Source organism: Macrosteles quadrilineatus, unplaced genomic scaffold (genome assembly GCF_028750875.1).
Source record: "Macrosteles quadrilineatus isolate MER2022 unplaced genomic scaffold, UCM_ALF_1.0 Scaffold_2__2_contigs__length_208266976, whole genome shotgun sequence".
Classification (NCBI taxonomy): domain Eukaryota; kingdom Metazoa; phylum Arthropoda; class Insecta; order Hemiptera; family Cicadellidae; genus Macrosteles; species Macrosteles quadrilineatus.
The window spans coordinates 69641433-69661797 of NW_026542595.1; the positions used below are offsets into that span (position 1 = coordinate 69641433).

Here is a 20365-nt window from a genome sequence, read left to right on the forward strand (position 1 = left end):
GTATAATGTATTAATTCAAAGGTTATCGTTGCAGTATTGATATTCAATTAAACTTCGTTTGTCTCTTACAACAAATTCAAGTGTGTAGAGAATATTTGGAAATGATAATTATTCATCGTTATTAGTTTTTCTAAAGCGTGTGAAATCTATGAAAATTATGTTTTATTTAGTTATTCAGTATACAAATAGTTAGTTAGGTATTTCCTCATCAAAATTCAATCTGGGAGTGTTCTTGTGATTTGAGTTAGTCCTCTTGGGATTCCAAGTTAATATTAACTAAACCTCAACAAGTCAGGGTAACTTTGCACTTAAACCTGAACAACTTGTCAACGTCATTTATGTTGCCGGTTGTAAACTCTGCTTTACGGATTATGTTCTGTACATAACTTAATAACTCAACACCGGAGGTTTAGTGGTTGGGGCGGGAATCTTGTTTTGGAATCCCAGGCTAAACCTTGCATATATGATAATGCAGTGTTCCGATGGTCAGAGCACAATCTAGAAAATACTAGAAGAGCAAGGGTGTATGCGTAGGAAATATTTACAGAGGGTACACAGGTATCTTAATCCTGAGATTTCGGGAATGGTTATGGAATATCCTTCAAAAGGCCATCTTCAGACATAGTTACAAAATAAAACTGCTTTTTAGACATATTTGTAGGCTATTTAAAAGCCAGAGAACTCTCTTTACACTTTTTTACAGTATACAATTTAAATTTTTTTTACCTGGTAGGCCTAATTATTTTTTTCAAAATCAATAGACACTAAAATTTCTGTGTGTGTAAAGAAGGTTATGATTTGAATACAATTTTGGATTTTTTTACTTATATTTATTGTGGCTGGTGTTGTTTGTATGTATGAAACCATTAGCGGTCTAAAACCACTAAAACCTTACTAAGTCTAAAGTGTTTTTTGTTTATTTTTTTATCACACCCCTCCTTTCGTACGGGTGCCCGTGGAGTGGAGAACTTTCTTTGTATCGGAAAACTTTCTCCACTTAAAGCCATTCAATAGCACAAAAAAAATCACAGCATGTTATCTAATTCGTTACTTCGCAACTTTAATCGTTTGCAACTGTTATATTGACTATCTTTACGTAAGAGTAAAAACAATGTATTATAGTCTTAAATGCCTGTTTATATAAGTAAAAAATTCAATCGTTGACGCTCGCATAACAAAGTAATCAACCCGCCAGGATTGCTAATGTCAGATGAAGGTTGGCATTGACGTTAGACTACAAACACCAAACAATGCAATACAGTAATAGCCGAGACTGAGATGTTATTGTTGTATTGTTTACAAGAATTGTTTTACTCTAACGCTGCCAGCACACACCTACGGCACCAATCTAACCGGGATATTAGAACAGCAGGCATGAATTTCACCACTGTTTATACCTTTGCAAACTCTTTTACTTGTGTTGGAAAAGTTTATCAAGCAGGTTAGAAGGGCTGAGCACTTACTGAATAGGAAATTTGAACAGATATTTGGCACCTTTTTGACAACATAAGTGTTGTAATTAAAGTTGGGTTTTATGTGCGGCGGATGCAGATTCAACAACTTTTACCTAAGGTAGATTTTTTTGTGAATGAGCAAGTAATTATGCTCAATATCCACAAGCTTGGTAATAAAGTATTATTAAAACAACACGTGGGATAATTATTAGACCATATGTGAGTCCAAAATGGCATTCGACTTCTAAGACTTTCTCTTCCCTAGCTAGCTCCCTAATCTGTTATAAACACACCATTGGTTTAGAATGTGCGGGGAATATAAGTAGAACAACTGGCGAAGTGGCCATTGAAGCTGATAACACGGCAGAGCTAACATTTGGCCAAGTATATAGCCTCTGGTGGAGTTGTTATTGTGGCGTTGTTTACGGCACTTGTTTTTACTTCACCGCCAACAAGATCTCAAGCCAACAAACATTAAAGGAACATTTCACTAACAGATAACAATTTTAATATGTTATTTCACACACTTTGTTTAAAAGATAAACATTCACACGTTAATTATTTGTACAATTTTATTTTAATATCCTTTTAGGCATTTTTAGGCTAAACAATAAAAATGCGCTATTCATCCACACTCATCTCCATACAGTACCTTCGTATGGTCCGTATTTTCAGATAAAGTATAAAGTATTACTGAGCTGGTTATGATTGTGAACTAAATACTGTTTTTAAAGCTTTAACAATTTAGGATTAGGAGCTCTTTACATTTATTCCTCACAGGAGGCTTTTAATTCGGACACCACCATCAATTTGGACACCACCATCACGCAATTGGAATTCCCTATAGGCCTAACTGTTGGATAAGCGATAAAAATAAATAGTTTGAATTCGGGAGGTCTCCAATGGCAATAAGGCCGTCGCAGGCCACCACACTCAAATGACCTGTCATTAAACCACTAATAAAACATAACCAAAGATTACGTTTTGTTTGTTAGGCCTAATCATAATCATGTAAAGTTTGAATGAGGCTATTTAAACTATTAATAATAAGATAATAGCTTAATCGATCCAATGAGTCACATGTGCGAAATTTGATAGCAATTTTAAGGGACTAACGGTTTTAAAAACTCTGTAGTGATGGGATTACTTCGTTTTATTTCAATGTTATCTAGCTTTCCTACCGAATCTCAAAGAGGAGCTCCTCTATAACACTATTCCCACTCCCAGGTCCATGTAATGCACTTTGCTAGCAAACCAGCGAGCTACTATAGCTACTAGCCAGTCTCTGGAGACACGGTGTAGACTGTAGAGAGGTCCATGTAAAGCACTTTGCTAGCAAACCAGCGAGCTACTATAGCTACTAGCCAGTCTCTGGAGACACGGTGTAGACTGTAGAGAGGTCCATGCACTTTGCTAGCAATCCAGCGAGCTACTATAGCTACTAGCCTGTCTCTGGAGATACGGTGTAGACTGTAGAGAGGTCCATGTAAAGCACTTTGCTAGCAAACCAGCGAGCTACTATAGCTACTAGCCAGTCTCTGGAGACACGGTGTAGACTGTAGAGAGGTCCATGTAAAGCACTTTGCTAGCAAACCAGCGAGCTACTATAGCTACTAGCCAGTCTCTGGAGACACGGTGTAGACTGTAGAGAGGTCCATGTAAAGCACTTTGCTAGCAAACCAGCGAGCTACTATAGCTACTAGCCAGTCTCTGGAGACACGGTGTAGACTGTAGAGAGGTCCATGTAAAGCACTTTGCTAGCAAATCAGCGAGCTACTATAGCTACTAGCCAGTCTCTGGAGACACGGTGTAGACTGTAGAGAGGTCCATGTAAAGCACTTTGCTAGCAAACCAGCGAGCTACTATAGCTACTAGCCAGTCTCTGGAGACACGGTGTAGACTGTAGAGAGGTCCATGCACTTTGCTAGCAAACCAGCGAGCTACTATAGCTACTAGCCAGTCTCTGGAGACACGGTGTAGACTGTAGAGAGGTCCATGTAAAGCACTTTGCTAGCAAACCAGCGAGCTACTATAGCTACTAGCCAGTCACACGGTGTAGACTGTAGAGAGGTCCATGTAAAGCACTTTGCTAGCAAACCAGCGAGCTACTATAGCTACTAGCCAGTCTCTGGAGACACAGTGTAGACTGTAGAGAGGACCATGCACTTTGCTAGCAAACCAGCGAGCTACTGTAGCTACTAGCCAGTCTCTGGAGACACAGTGTAGACTGTAGAGAGGTCCATGCACTTTGCTAGCAAACCAGCGAGCTACTATAGCTACTAGCCAGTCTCTGGAGACACGGTGTAGACTGTAGAGAGGTCCATGCACTTTGCTAGCAAACCAGCGAGCTACTATAGCTACTAGCCAGTCTCTGGAGACACGGTGTAGACTGTAGAGAGGTTCATGCACTTTGCTAGCAAACCAGCGAGCTACTATAGCTACTAGCCAGTCTCTGGAGACACGGTGTAGACTGTAGAGAGGTCCATGCACTTTGCTAGCAAACCAGCGAGCTACTATAGCTACTAGCCAGTCTCTGGAGACACGGTGTAGACTGTAGAGAGGTCCATGCACTTTGCTAGCAAACCAGCGAGCTACTATAGCTACTAGCCAGTCTCTGGAGTCACGGTGTAGACTGTAGAGAGGTCCATGTAAAGCACTTTGCTAGCAAACCAGCGAGCTACTATAACTACTAGCCAGTCTCTGGAGACACAGTGTAGACTGTAGAGAGGTCCATAACTCATCTTGTCACTGGTATTGTTTTTAACGGATACGAGCTTCGTCCATTAGCCGCAGCTGCTAAATCAAGAGACACGCTCTACAACAACAGGCATACTGTGTACTTAAATCAGGTCAATGTAGTTGTTGTTGGGGTTGGAGTTGTCATGAATTAGATCAAACTAGGGGTGTGTTTGACCTGGAAAGTGTCTTACTTATTTCAACACTTGTTTGGGGCTGAGCTTTTGCTCAGAAGAAGATCACCAATATATTTTATAAGAGCAGTATTTACTTAATAATATTAATCCAAAGGTTCTTAATAACCTATTGATTGTATGTTAAAATAAAATACTATAAAAACCCGTGTGCAAAATGCATAGGTACTTTAAATTGTGTTCAAAACTGGTTTCAGAGGAAAATGTATTTATTTAATGATTAAGTTTATTACTGTTAATCTAATCTTTTAACAGTATTGTTTTAATTTCTCCCCCTATACCATAGTATATGGAGAGAGTATTGTTTTCGTCAAAATTTTCGAGTTTGAGTTTTGAGTGGATATATTTGTTTTGGGTCCCCCTGGACCCAAAAAAGTGGTTTTCGAAGTGATGTCTGTGTGTGTGTGTGTGTGTGTGTGTGTGTGTGTGTGTGTGTGTGTGTGTCTGTGTGTGTGTCTGTGTGTCTGTGTGTCTGGATGTGTACAGAGCTAGGGACTACACCTGTGGTCCGATTTTGATGAAATTTGGTATGTAGGTTCTAATCCATGGTATCTCCAGGCGTTTTTTCATTTTTTAGAAATTTTGATTTTTTATGGGGATTTACCTCAAAATGGTACAAATCCCATTTCTGTATAAATTACGGTTCAAAAGTTATTGTAAATTATGTTATTTTCCCATAAAAACCCCATAAAATAATGGAAAAATCTGATATTCCCAAAATTGGCTAGAACGATTTTGATTATAAATTTAGTATGCTATAGTCCTTTAAATTCTGAACAAAATTGTACAAATCCCATTTCCTTATATTTACTCTCACCGCTTACACATGATAAAGGTTGTTGTCAAACTTATGGGAGAAAGTATGTGTCAGAATGCTGATACCGTTTATTTATAAGTAAATTTATATTGTTGAATGGTGAGGCCAAGTTTTTCAGCTGTCAGCTTCAGATATCATTGTGTGTCAGCTATCAACAATTATGAGGTTTATTTGACGACCTTAGGCCTATGATAAAATTTCCCCAAGCACAAATTAATTTGATAAAATGTTGTGAATTTGTAAAACCATTTCAACTGTAGTAAAGCCTAACAATAACCTTTTTCTAACAATAACCTTTTATGCTCAAAAAACAATTTAATTTGATTAATTGTTTTACAAACCTAGCACTTTTAGCTTAAACCATGTGATGTGCGTAAAGCAAAGATTGCAATTGATATTTCTTGCAACCTTTGAATATGTATTTAGAACTTTTTTAAAACATTATGCACTGTTAAATTGAAACACTTTTAATAACTTAGAAGAAGTCAGTTTACATTCAAATTTCGAATCAAATAGATTAAGCTAAAATCAGTCAGCCATTTCTAAATCTAATGAAAACCTAATAACAATATAGTCTAACTTGTAGAGTTATTCTCCAATAAAATCCAACAGTCCAAAATTTAAATATTTAGCTTAATCAAGGTACGAAATGTTGCTTTCCTATAATATGTATCCAGTTAGTATTTTCTCACTAAGTGGACATTTTCCATTGAGTGGTCTAGCCTTGACTTTGCTGCTTGATATGCTGTCCTTCACTTTGTGTGCAACAACTCTGTCTCACAGCCATCTTTATGTATGAATTCTACTTAGTCTTTGCGTTTTCATACAAAGCATTTGTTTTCACTACAGATTTGTTTACATATTTATTGTAGTTCAGTAGCTTACGCCGCCTAGCAAAAGTGTATGAGCCTAAAATTATAAAAAAGTTCTTTTCAGCTGCTACAGAATAGTTACTATTACCAATGGTTATACAAAATAGTAAAAAAAAAAATCGTTTTTTTACTTAAAAATTCATATTAAGTCAATTTACCAATACCTTAACTGAATGTAGTTTCAATTTTGCTTGAATAATCTTTACAGATGATAAAGTTATTCATTTGTTTCCATTTATAAATACTCATATAGGTGGCCACTGTTAGTCATGGCCAATGTTACTGCTTAGGTCATGAATTTCTTGGTTCCTCTGGATCATACTTCATATATATTTATACTGTTCATTATATTCTAAATCTATATAATCATCAATAATTATTGTACTTCTCTCTCATGTTCAGGTATTATAATGAGACATCGATCACATGTATTTAAGTTTTAGGTTTCTGTAATCTGTAAGTTTCTGGATGGCTAAAATGTGCTCAAAAATCTTAAGGGCAAAACAATCTCCATATATTTTATATTTAACAACAGTGTGAGCTGGAAAATACTGGATACATGCGAAATTAAAGCAATCCAATATTCGGAGGTAGCACACTGACATATCTTGACAGATGGATGGTTGGTAGACACACTAGACATGTATACAGAGTTTGTCTTTGTCACCAAAGCTGATAACCCCTGGACTGGACAGAGGTCGGGAGATTGTCATGCAAGACGTGGATTACGAAACAGATATATTTGGAAATCTGATTTTGTCACTTTTGTATAATTAATCGGCATTGGTCTTAGTAAAATATTACTTCCCGGTATGTTTATTTTTTATTAATACTGTAAGTTTGTTAATGAGATGTTTGATTATAATGATTAACAAAATTTCTTCTAAATTGAATAAATTAAATTCACCACTCAATCAGGCGAGCTCAACTCTACAGCCCTGATGAATTAGTGCAATTTAGGTTAGATTAAAACTAGATTGGCTTTATAACAACACTGAGATATTTCTGCTAATAGTCATTAGCGTTTACCTGGATTCTAAGGAATTGGTAGATGTGACTTAGCTTTGATTGTTAACTGGAATTATATGTTTAATATAATAAATAAAATTAGGGTAAACGAACTAGTTTAATTTCATTTAGTGTAATTGATGTTTTCATAGTTTAATCATTACTGATTCTGTGTTGATAATTTTCAATTATGTTTTCAGAGTGACAATAACCACAAAAATAAACACTAAACACTGTTGTAGCCTAAATTAAATTCATATTAGTACACTCATCATTCATCAACTGTATATGACTAGCAATATAGATAACGCTGAAATAATAATCACCCCAATAAAGAGATATATTATAAGAGATAATGATGTTATCTCTGCTGATAGAAGAGATCCAATAATGACATTTGCCAAGATAGCATTAAGGGATAATTATTTCTTCTATCTCTTGTATCTCGGTAAATCAGCTGGTGCAGTGACTGGCAAGATATAACCTGCAGAAACCTGTATTAATTAAACGTTGCTTTAACCTGTTCCATATTATGTTCAGCCAGAGATTGCGTCGTAAATATTAACCACGTTATGAACCGTGCTTTGCAGATATAATATTAAACTTGCTTTTAATTTTCCAACTAATCAAAATTCATGTGACACTTCCCAATAATAATACTGTACCATAAATGTTCCTGTTACCAGTCTGGAAAAATATGAAATTAGGTTGATATGAAACAATTTTACTCTGTTTTCATATTTTGTCGTTGTCCCAAAACGGATATATTCACCCAAAACTCCAACTAAAACCTTTATGAAAAAACACTTTCTCCATATATTTAGGGGGAGAAAGTAAAAACAAAACTCTTGCGCACACACTTGTGTTACAAAAAGTATCTTCTTAACTATCAAATTTCTTTCTATTGGGTTTACAAATTCATCTTCAAGATCGCTTGGATAAAACCTCACGCAGATCCATTTACCCTACTTTAAGCGAATGTAGAGCTACAGTGTGTTGTACGACATTGTTTATTGTTTTGTACAGAGATGGAGACAGTCCAGATGTGTACAGGTACAGGCCTGGACCCCTGATGGCTACCATATGTGGTGTCTCCATGCCGTACCATCAGTGTGCCGTGTTGTACGACGTTGTTTATTGTTTTGTACAGAGATGGAGACAGTCCAGATGTGTACAGGTACAGGCCTGGACCCCTGATGGCTACCATATGTGGTGTCTCCATGCCGTACCATCAGTGTGCCGTGTTGTACGACGTTGTTTATTGTTTTGTACAGAGATGGAGACAGTCCAGATGTGTACAGGTACAGGCCTGGACCCCTGATGGCTACCATATGTGGTGTCTCCATGCCGTACCATCAGTGTGCCGTGTTGTACGACATTGTTTATTGTTTTGTACAGAGATGGAGACAGTCCAGATGTGTACAGGTACAGGCCTGGACCCCTGATGGCTACCATATATGGTGTCTCTATGCCGTACCATCAGTGTGCCGTGTTGTACGACATTGTTTATTGTTTTGTACAGAGATGGAGACAGTCCAGATGTGTACAGGTACAGGCCTGGACCCCTGATGGCTACCATATGTGGTGTCTCCATGCCGTACCATCAGTGTGCCGTGTTGTACGACATTGTTTATTGTTTTGTACAGAGATGGAGACAGTCCAGATGTGTACAGGTACAGGCCTGGACCCCTGATGGCTACCATATATGGTGTCTCTATGCCGTACCATCAGTGTGCCGTGTTGTACGACATTGTTTATTGTTTTGTACAGAGATGGAGACAGTCCAGATGTGTACAGGTACAGGCCTGGACCCCTGATGGCTACCATATGTGGTGTCTCCATGCCGTACCATCAGTGTGCCGTGTTGTACGACATTGTTTATTGTTTTGTACAGAGATGGAGACAGTCCAGATGTGTACAGGTACAGGCCTGGACCCCTGATGGCTACCATATGTGGTGTCTCCATGCCGTACCATCAGTGTGCCGTGTTGTACGACATTGTTTATTGTTTTGTACAGAGATGGAGACAGTCCAGATGTGTACAGGTACAGGCCTGGACCCCTGATGGCTACCATATGTGGTGTCTCCATGCTGTACCATCAGTGTGCCGTGTTGTACGACGTTGTTTATTGTTTTGTACAGAGATGGAGACAGTCCAGATGTGTACAGGTACAGGCCTGGACCCCTGATGGCTACCATATGTGGTGTCTCCATGCCGTACCATCAGTGTGCCGTGTTGTACGACATTATTTATTGTTTTGTACAGAGATGGAGACAGTCCAGATGTGTACAGGTACAGGCCTGGACCCCTGATGGCTACCATATGTGGTGTCTCCATGCCGTACCATCAGTGTGCCGTGTTGTACGACATTATTTATTGTTTTGTACAGAGATGGAGACAGTCCAGATGTGTACAGGTACAGGCCTGGACCCCTGATGGCTACCATATGTGGTGTCTCCATGCCGTACCATCAGTGTGCCGTGTTGTAAGTGGTCTGCTGTAGGTCCCCACATCCAAATGTATAGGGCAAGTCCCCCTTGTTTTTAGTACATCTGAACCCTTTTGTAATGTAAAATGTGTGACAAATATTTGTCTTTAAAAAATTTTAGCTATTGCAGTAAAAATGCTGTAATTTGCCTACGAAGTTGGAAATATTTTGAGTTGTCAAATTTTCTGATGTAGACGTTGTTAAAACGTCCCTCCCAGGCCTCACACTTCTCCGTTATATTCACCACCTGGTAGTGAGTGTCTCAATTAGTATTCCATATCAACCACTTTACTAATGGGACAACCACATAAAAGGCTTGAGTGCTTGCAATGATCAAGGAGTCATTGTTTTGTAAGAGAAGAACTGTACAATAATATTTAGGCCTACCTGTTTGGTTGTATAATGGATTTGAATTCAGTGGTTTGGTTAGTAGCTTGATTATTGTATGTTATCATAGTTATGTGTGCTAATTAGGGCTATTTTTGGTATCGATTGTAACCTTGTAGCTCCGCCTTCCTACGATGCCTGGTATATATGGGGAACCATTCATAATGATGTACTTATTTAAAGTATTATATGTATTTTCTTTAAATCTCTTATGCAAGTTATATTGACCTACACCACCACACATTTAGTGACTTTAAAATTCAGAAAATTCAGAAAATCTTTAACCCTTTAAAACTGGCTCTTGTTATTTTAATGACTAACAATTCAACAATAGATCAGAACATTGCTATAAATAAGTTGCATGATGATAATGTTGTTTACCTAACAATGCTTTAACCTAAAACCGTTCTCACATTTAGTCATCAGTGATCCTTTAAATCTCGTTCTAAAACAGTTCAAACGTATGTCAACAATGATTCTAAAGGATCCTCGGCCCAACAGCTGGTCTGTAATGCTTTTATTGACCTAGGAGCTCTGCCATAAGTGTCGGAACACAACAATTGACATACCAATGCTGTGTATACCGGGAAGGCATCAGAAGAAGGCTGCCAGGCAGTTTTGGCACCTTTCCCAAGGCGACCGCTCATGGTTTACCTTTGTGTTAATAATAATGAACATAACGGCGCCTGTAAACCTGAAAATAACTAACCTGTAAACAACTTTTACTGTTGCATTTGTTATTTAGTGGGGATTTTTTTAACCATTCCGGCTTAATTTTTTTATAATTTTATGATTACTTTTGAAAATACAGTGTGGTAGAAAAGTCCCGGAACGGTTAAATATTTTAAAAATAATGCAGATAGAGCTAAAATACTTGTTACAAAGTTACAGGGCATAAAAACTCTATTTTAACACATATTCAGTGATCCAATAACTCTTCAACGGCCCACAAGGAGTCAGAAGAAAATCTTAAATGGAAGCTTAGGTCAATATGCACATCAAATTAAAGGTCTTTTTTAGTAGAATACAATGCCGCAAACCGCACTTCAAAAGGTTGATCCTGCGCAAAATGGCAGTTGTTCAAAGATTCATTTAATTTACATTGCTATTATACGCTTTCTCCTCAGGGAAACACCGGAAGAAAATGTATGTAGATGTGGAAATGTATGTATGTATGTGTATGTATGTATGTATGTATGTATGTATGTATGTATGTATGTATGTGTATGTGATGTAGGAATCGGAAGAAAATTGTTAACGTAAGAATAGGTCGATATGCACATCAAATTAAAGGTCTTCACTTTTAGATTACGATGCCGTAAATTCAAGCTCAAAAGAATGCCTGAGTAAAAAATGGCAGTCGTTCAAAGATTCATAATGGCGGATTCAAGAAATCTTTGAACATCTGCCATTTTGCGCAGGATCAACCTTTTTGAAGTGCGGTTTGCGGCATTGTAATCTACTAAAAAAGACCTTTAATTTGATGTGCATATTGACCTATGCTTCTATTTAAGTAAGATTTTCTTCCGACTCCTTGTGGGCCGTCCCCCTGAAGAATTATTGGATCACTGAATATGTGTTAAAATAGAGTTTTATGCCCTGTTACTTTGTACCAAGTATTTTAGCTCTATCTGCATTATTTTTTAAAATATTTAACCGTTCCGGGACTTTTCTACCACGCTGTATAATGATTAGTATTGACTGAGAAAAACATGATGACTAATCACTTATTTGATAAGTGAAAAATGCAATATTGCTACTCTGACTAATTACAATACAATGTCATCATCATTATCATCTCCAAGATATTGTTTATCTGTTAAAATATTGGCTGACAACGAACTGAAATATTCACTACACAGGCGTATTTTTATAAGGAATCTGTTGGGAAATAAAATATATCACAAAGTGACTTTAAACCAAAATGATAATAAATAATAACAATGGTAGGCCTATGTTATTTTACTAGGACCTGACGTGTCTCTTTTCAACACGAGTTTAAGTTTAACAACTGATGCAAAGCCGTTTTATATGGATACTAAAGGATATTTAAGGATATATAAAGGATATTAAAGTCCTTTTTATCACTACTATTCATCAAAGCAAACTTACCACACAGACTGAAATTAAATCGACAAATAATATAAGTAGCTAAACTATTTAATTTTGTTTAGAATGAAATACAGCTTCACCAAGAAATACAATACCGGGTGCAGGGTGGATTTATATTATTGCAGCCCCAGGCAGAATAATTTTACTGTCCCTGTTATAAACCGTACTTCCTACCCTCTGAAAATGAACATTCCTTCCTGTACCGGATTTCTTAGGTGATATTACAAATATTTTAAACATTTATTAAGAAATAATAATTTGATAGTTTTGGTAAAACCGTGTTCAAACCCAGTAGTTTACATTAACGTTTAATGCATTTTCAGTTGTACCTTTTAGTTAGGTGTTAACTTTTGTTAAGGTTAAATAATGTTTACAGTTTCTTGACTTATAATAGAGTGTACGGTTTTTGATTATTTACAAGGATTTGTAAATTTAAATAGTGTGTATGTTAGTATGTTGACCTAACTAAAATAAAGTTAAGTGAGGTTTAGATTTGGAAAATTGACCAACATTCTTACAGATTTTCAGAAGTAACACTAATATGTTTTAAATCAGAGATTTTGAGCTTAGATTTGAACTCCCATTGACTTTGGATACTGAAAGTAGACTTCTCATCCTGTCCTACTGCAAAGTATTAAGCTTGTTTTGGGTTGCTTTCTATGCCTGCATATGATGACTGTGTTGATGTAGATTTAATGTTTTTCTTTTATTTAAGGGTAAATTTTACAATGTGTTTGACTCTTTGGTTATTAGATAAGCACGAACAAACAGATTATTTTACTCTAAACATTACAAGTAAAAAAATCTGTTTACATTTACTTAAAATCGATTTCCATGAACTTTAGACAATGTAAATTGTAAAATCACAACCGTAGAAAATAACTTCACATTTTTAAAATACCAAAGCATTTAATTACTAAATTTTTAATATTATTTGGTATCTAATCAAGCTATTTATGTTTGATCAAAATACCCGACTAAAAAGCTTTGCAAGGAAAAATGTATTTGAAACAATTTAAAAACTTAACTGAGTAAAATTGCTACTCAATAGATAACTGAAATACTGAATAGCTTGAGTTTTTCACCCACTCTGATGTCAACTTTGACATTGCCAAAACTGTCACCTTGGATTTACTTTATCTCAGTTCCTGGGTGCAACTTTTGACTTTAAACTTGTGGAAATTATATTTAGAGTGACAGCTGTCAGTAGAGACTATATTTGGCTCTGGGTCGCCATCACCTCTCAGGGCTTCTTCTCACGTGCCTTCAAGTACTCAGGTTTCCACTTTCCACAGCAATTTCCTTGTTTGTGGTCGATTAAAAGAAACTTGAGCTCAACCATTATATTTATTATTAATTGTCAATCACATTATATTAGGTTCCTTACTCGATCACTTTTGCAAGGAGTTGCTTTTTGTAGCAGTTTGCTCGTTTATTGGGTTTTTAACAAAAATATTTTCATAGATTCCTAATTTTTTTAATGAATGTAAATTAATATGTTAGTTTTATTAAACATTTGTACTGTTGAGACTTTTTATTCAAATTTAATGTTTCTTTTAGGTAAGCTAACAGCTCTCACGTATATAAGTAATCTTAAAGGATATTTAAGGCTACAGGACAACTTTCTCCATAAGTTAAATCTTTGACTATAAACCTTAAGAAGCTTTTTATTGTCAATTTTTTATTTTTTTATTTAGTCAATAGTTTAATGTACTTTGTAGCTTTAAAGCCAATTGATTATACTATTGTCAATAGACATTTTCATGTGACGTTCAAGAACAGAGCAAGTTGTTTTATTACCATTTGTAGTCCAGTCAAAAAAAGGTTTAATATCCAAAAAATTCCGAAAGTTTTGAAACTTTGCACACTTATTTCTAGGTACCTAGGGAAGATATTACTAAAAGTCCCCATAACAATGATTTGAGCTTTAGCGGCAATTAGCAAAACAGGGCACCTTTTTTGGTTAAGATCTTGAGAACCGTCGGTCAGAGATAAATGTGACTAATACCAAATGAAAGATCATTAAATTTTCAACAAAAATTATATTTAAACTTTTATTTTATTCCTAATAGCTACCCAGTTATAGGCGCTAAAATATGTTGTTTTTTTCCCCAAATGGCTAGGTGCCAACAAAGGTAAAAACAGGTATTTCGTTGCGTTGAGAAATAACGCCATATTTGAGTGCCCTATAACTCGTTAGCCATTAGGAATAAAATAACAGTGTATATATCATTTTTGTTGAAAATTTAATGATATTTTATTTAGTATTTTAAATATAGATATATTTAATTAGATGACTGTATCTATATTTATAATACTTTTAGCTATGACTGACGGTTTTTGATATTTCAGCCAAAAATCTAAAAAGGTGCCCTGTTTTCAATAATTGCCGCTAGAGCTCGCCTCGTATTTATGGGGACTTTCGGTATAATCTTCCCTGGGTACCTAGAAATATGTGTGCAAAGTTTCAATTTTTTGGGTCATTAATTTATATATTTTGACTGGACTATTGCTATAGTTTTGAGATTAGAGCCAAGCTTTAAGACTAATGCCCCCATTTTCATTGCTTCGCCATATTTTGTGACAATCTGATTCTGCTAATTGATCTAGCAATGCTATTGTAAATCTATAAGGCCTCTTACTACTTTAATTTTTCCTGTATTATGAGTTGCTATAATAGTTCTGTATTCTTATCCCAACGTTTCTGTATGTTTGCAGGACGTCCGTGCTGTTCGTCAGCATATCGTTTGTCGTTCTCATGTTGATCTCACTTGCTTGGCTCGTCTTCTACTACGTGCAGAGGTTTCGATACATCCATGCAAAAGATAGATTATCGGTAAGTCTATACAAATTGTTTGTTCATTTTTGTTAAAACTAACCTTTTCCCTACACACATATTCAGGCTTGAAGTTTCAGCTATCAGGGTCCTGAGTTTGGTGACGATTGAGAGTCTAATAAACCAGGTTACCTAAAAGCTTATAGGGTGTATTTAGAGAAATTTATTTAACAAACACGTTTGAGCCTTTTTTATGGGTTTCTATTGTGATGTTCAATTGAATATTTTGGCAGATTCCGCAGTGAATTTCGAGGAAACTTTTAGAATTTTTTGTACTGGTACTGAAATTTGAATATGTTAATTTATTTGTATTGCTATGTTTCTGTGGTACAATTATTTTTGATATGTAAACGACAAATTAAATTACAATCATATAGTATAATCAAATTTAAAAAGTATAAAATATTCAAAACTGTCCAGCTCTGATGTATGTTTGCTGGTATAAAATTTGTTTACAAGTTAAATAGTTATCAATAGATTTCTTAAATACTTAAAATATTAAAAATAACAACTAACTGTTATCTTTGAATGTTATACAAGAGTTGACTTTGGTACTTAAGTAGACATAACATCTATTTGTACTCACTGTAGTAAGTTGTTTACTTAAGTAGCCTGAAAGCACAAAAAATATGTCAAATAACACTTAATATACTTACTACACTTAATGTTTACTCATAAGATGGTAAATACATATAAAAGATGGTAAGTAGACACTCCAATCATCATCAGACCCAATAGGCGAATCTTGCCTATCACCATTGACTGGTTATATAGTCAATGCTATCACTTTCGCCTATTAGGTCTGATGATGATTGGAGTGTCCAATCGAAATCGATCACCACTTACCATCTTTTGTATGTATTTACCGTCTTGTGAGTAAACAGAGTATAAGTGGAAATAGCTATATTATTAAAAGTGTTATTTGACGTATTTTTTGTGTTTGTAGGTACATTTAATAACATGTATGATGCTAAACAAGAAGTTAGTTATTTACTTAAGTGGAACATAATATTTGAAAGACATTGAGCTTATCATACAGTACTATTATTTAAGTTTTATTTTTCATTCAGTTTTTTTACACTATGGTAATTGGAGTCATAAAAGATGCTACAGTTTACAATCAGATGAATTTTCAGTTCGGCATGATTAAACAGTTGGAGAATAACGAAGAATATTGTATTTTGCAGCGCATTCTGTCGGTAACTCAATTGGAAGGGTTCTCTTTCACTCTAAAACTGGCGACATTAAACATGAGAAAAGTGCCTGAGTCACAGAAGTGTATCTATAGTCAAAAGTAAACACTTATTAGCAAGTGCAGTTAAGCGAACTAACTCATTTTCCTAGCTTGTAATAATACACATAAATCACTCTGGTAATTACTACATTCTCAGGTTGGCGCTGGTCTATTTTCATACCCCACCTGCATAACCTCAAAATAAATCGTTTAGTACACACTAGTCATAGCCAGTACAGTAACGCACATTGAAAAACTGCTCTTTTTTAAATATGCAAGGAAAAAAAATGTTTTATCTGAGTTTTTTAAGCTTTGTGTTTTTATTTGGTTTTAGCAACTGCCTTGCAAACTTAAACACTAAGAGGTTCCACTGCAGTTTTTGTTATTAGTTTTGGGTTTCTTAACAAAAAATTCTGCAATTTTTTACTCAATTCCATTTCAGGGTCATCTTACCTCCAGTCCACAGGACTCCCCTGCTTCTAACTTCTCTATTATAGATTTTAGAGTCGTGAATGTAAGTTTACTGGAAGTAAGTCAATATACAAAACATTTTGGACACCCCTTTTTAATTTCCTATTTATCTTTTTTTAAGATTTAGTATCCAAATTATTTTTATTTTTAGTCAAAATTCAATATACTGAAAATTTTGCACCTCCCTGTTTTGATCCCTTTTTCACGTTTTGGAGATTTGATGTAAACAAGTATTTGTTTTTTAGTCCAATGTCAATGTACCATAGATTTTGGCCCACCCTGTTTTGTCCATATTTTGTACATAGTTAGGCCAAATTGGAGATTAATATTATTGAATCATTCGCACTACTACAAGTCAATTAACTACAAAATATTTTCCATTTCTTTTTACATTTATTTCCCTTTTCAATTTTGAGAGTTCTTCATCTTTAATTTTTTCTAAATATATATTCAAAAAAAATAATCAGTATATGTAAGCCTATTGTAGTAATAAATCACATCACCATATTTTAATTGTCTTTTCTTTTTCTAAAGACATCCATTCAACAAATAATTTGTATTACGTCAATACATACAAAAAAAAAAGATAGCACACTTTGTTTGATTTTTTAATTCCATAATAGTAGTTTTTGTTACTAGGAGCGAAAGTGGCTCTTTTTGGTACCTGCACGCAATCATGTTTTACAAGTGTGGTACAAGTGATGCGCGCAGCCGAGCTTGGAAATACGATTTACCAAAAAAGACACTTGCTCCATGTGATGAACAAACAACCTTTTCATCATACTGTGAAAATAACTTTCTAGTCGTAACATTGTAGAATTAGCAGTGTTTCCATAATGTAATTTTTTTCCAAATGAAAAACATAAAAAATTTGTAGGAAAAAATTACCATATGTTTTGATTGTTCCCGAAAACGATGGTTTTGTAGAAGATTTAGGGAACTAAAAACTGCTGTTTTCCGAACAGTATAATTAAATAGTATATTTCACTACTAGTCATGAAAATACCCCTAGTCCAGTAACTTAAGTTAAAAATCAAGGCCAACAAAGACATGAAAGATGTAAAGCTGATTTTTTGCATGGTGGTAGTGTATGATAGGAAGGGTGTTTTCTGAAAGTTCCCCGAATTTCCCCCCCTTGCTTCCCCTTAAAACCCCCCCTCCCCCAAAACACCAGGTTGAAAGTGTAGTGTTTTACTAAATCACCTATATATTTTGATGTAAACGAGCTATCAGCATAATTATTTTTTCTTTGAACTCCCCGTTAAATTTACTTTAATAAAATAACCTTACATGTAGCATTATCTCTATTGGGTGGGTTTATATCTGTAATATAACAAAAAATATTATTTTTTTATATAAAATTGTAGATTAGGTCAAACCCTGGTTTTTGCAGTAGGTCGTACGTCAATGTGTTTTTAACAAAACTTTTTACCTATTTTATGAGCTTTCCAAAAATGTATAACAATATATATTTTAATTTAAGTTGTTACCGAACTAAGCTATTTAAATCCATGCTTCACTTAGCACATCATTCCAAATTGTTCAATAAATATTACTAAATGATTACTTTTGATTTATTTATTGTTTACACACCCTGTGTGAATGTTTAACAAGCAAAATAAGAACACTGAATTACAAAATAGTAAGAAAATAAGTACTCACAAGGATTAAAAATTAAGTACTCGGTAGTTATAAGAAAAGGCAAATATATGCTCAACAGGTTTAATTAGCCTACAGTTAAAAAACACTTAAGTAAGGCATAAACAATACAGTACATATCAACTTTCTTTTCCCTCATCATCGTCAGTTCCTTCGTCAATGAAGGGTGGGAGTGAATTTATACAATCAATGCTTTATACAATCATTTATACAATCAATTTAGTTGTACAAAGTTAAAAGAAAAACAATTTAGTATTTTCTCACCACTTAAAATTTGTAGATCACTTAGCTTATTACCAATAACTTTTAAATGGAGGGAAAATCTACCAAAGTGGATGTGATATTCTGAAAGAGAATACAATTTACTACAAATAACTACCATGCATTTGTTGAACATTCTTAATAAAGGCAGGCAAAAGCTGGCTACAAATAGAAACTTGAAAACGGAAACTTGAAAAAAGAAACTTTCACCACAAATATTTGATAAAATCACACTTTCATAATTATTTGCAAATTTACATGAATTAGGCTTTCCAATGACCCATTAATTAACAAAATCGGTCTAGTAGAAGTCTAGATTTAGCTGTACAAAGTTTAACGAAAATATCCCTTACTCAGTATTTTATCATTACTATAAATTCAGAGGTTGCTTAGCCTTTTAGCAAATAACTTTTAAATGGTGAGGAAATCCACCAGAGTGGAAGGTGATATTCTGAAAGAGAATAAAATTTCCTACAAATTGGTACCATGCACTTTTTGGAAATACTCAAAATAAGTAGCCAAAAGTCGCACCCAAATAAAACGTGTGAAAAACACAGTTTTCAATGTATTTCTTATGGAAAACATTTTTTTCACCATAAATCATAACAAAAACAAACTTTCATAAGTATTTGCAAATTTACATGAATTAAGCTTTCCAACGACACAATAATTAATAAAATAGGTCCAGTAGAACTCTAGATTTAGTTGTACAAATATTTTTAAAACTGAATTATACAGGGTTAGTAAAAAGTGTGGAGACCCCCTGTTATTTTTTTAACGGCCCATACTAGAAAAACTAAACTGGGCACACCTTTATGGCATGTTATGAAGTACTTTTTGGGCATAACCACCACTTGGTGTACATCCCCAAAATGGGGGATTTTGGGGGAAACTCAAACAACCCTTTAAAAACAACATTTTAAATGCTAAGCCCCATTGAGTGGCCCCTCATTTTGAAGGTCCTGGTCAAAGAAAACTAACAACGCAAACTAGAGGTTTCTATCTCAATCCAGTAAAAAATGGAAGCTGATTGAAATCTTTAGAAATCAGAAATAACTTGCAATTTAATATTAAATTGGCTGCCATATTTTACTGTGTTAAGATAGAGACCTCTAGTTTGCTAGTTTTCTTTTATTATGATCTTCAAAATGAGGGGTCACTCGATGGGGCTTATCATTTAAAGTTTTTGAGTTTCCCCCAAAATCCCCCATTTTGGGTTTGGTAATCAAGTGGCTATTAGGCTTCAAAAGTACTTCATAACATGCCAAAAAGGTGTGTAGAGTTTAGTTTTCCTAGTGTGAGCCGTTACAAAATTTACAGGGGGTCTCCAGACTTGAAAAGCTACAAGTTAAATTTAACTTATGAGAATTTCAATTGGCTGCCATTTTTTACTGGATTGAGGTAGATACCTCTAATTTGCGTTGTTGGCTTTCTTTTACCAGGACCTTCAAAATGAGGGGTCACTCAATGGGGCTTAAAATTTGAAATTTTAGAGTTTCCACCAAAATCCCACATTTTGGGGATGATCACCAAGTGGCGGTTATTCCCAAAAAGTACTTCATAACATGCCACAAAGGTGTGCCGAGTTTAATTTTTTGTAGTATGGGCCGTTAAAAAAATTAACAGGGGGTCTCCACACTTTTTACTAACCCTATATATAGAATAGATATTTACTGGACAAGTTGGAATGGTGCGCTAAATGCGCTTTGTGGCTGTTTGAAGCGTGGATTTAAATGGCTTCATTCGGTAACAATTTAAATTAAAATATATATTGTTATACATTTTTGGAAAGCTCATCAAACAGGTAAAAAGTGTTGTTACATTGACGTACTACC

At 35.0% G+C, this 20365-nt stretch overlaps 1 protein-coding gene across 8 annotated transcripts in view; it reads left to right on the forward strand.

The window, feature by feature from the left end:
• LOC128985639 (E3 ubiquitin-protein ligase goliath-like) overlaps positions 1 to 20365 on the forward strand; it is a 99202-nt gene that overhangs the window by 62468 nt on the left and 16369 nt on the right. For 3 of the 8 annotated variants that reach the window (XM_054405369.1, XM_054405370.1, XM_054405371.1), the window contains exons 3-4: positions 14788 to 14905; positions 16582 to 16668. In XM_054405369.1, coding sequence (XP_054261344.1) covers positions 14788 to 14905; positions 16582 to 16668 — 205 coding nt within the window. The remainder of the gene's footprint in view (positions 1 to 14787; positions 14906 to 16581; positions 16669 to 20365) is intronic. The other 5 variants (XM_054405374.1, XM_054405375.1, XM_054405376.1 and 2 more) reach the window with 2 other exon arrangements.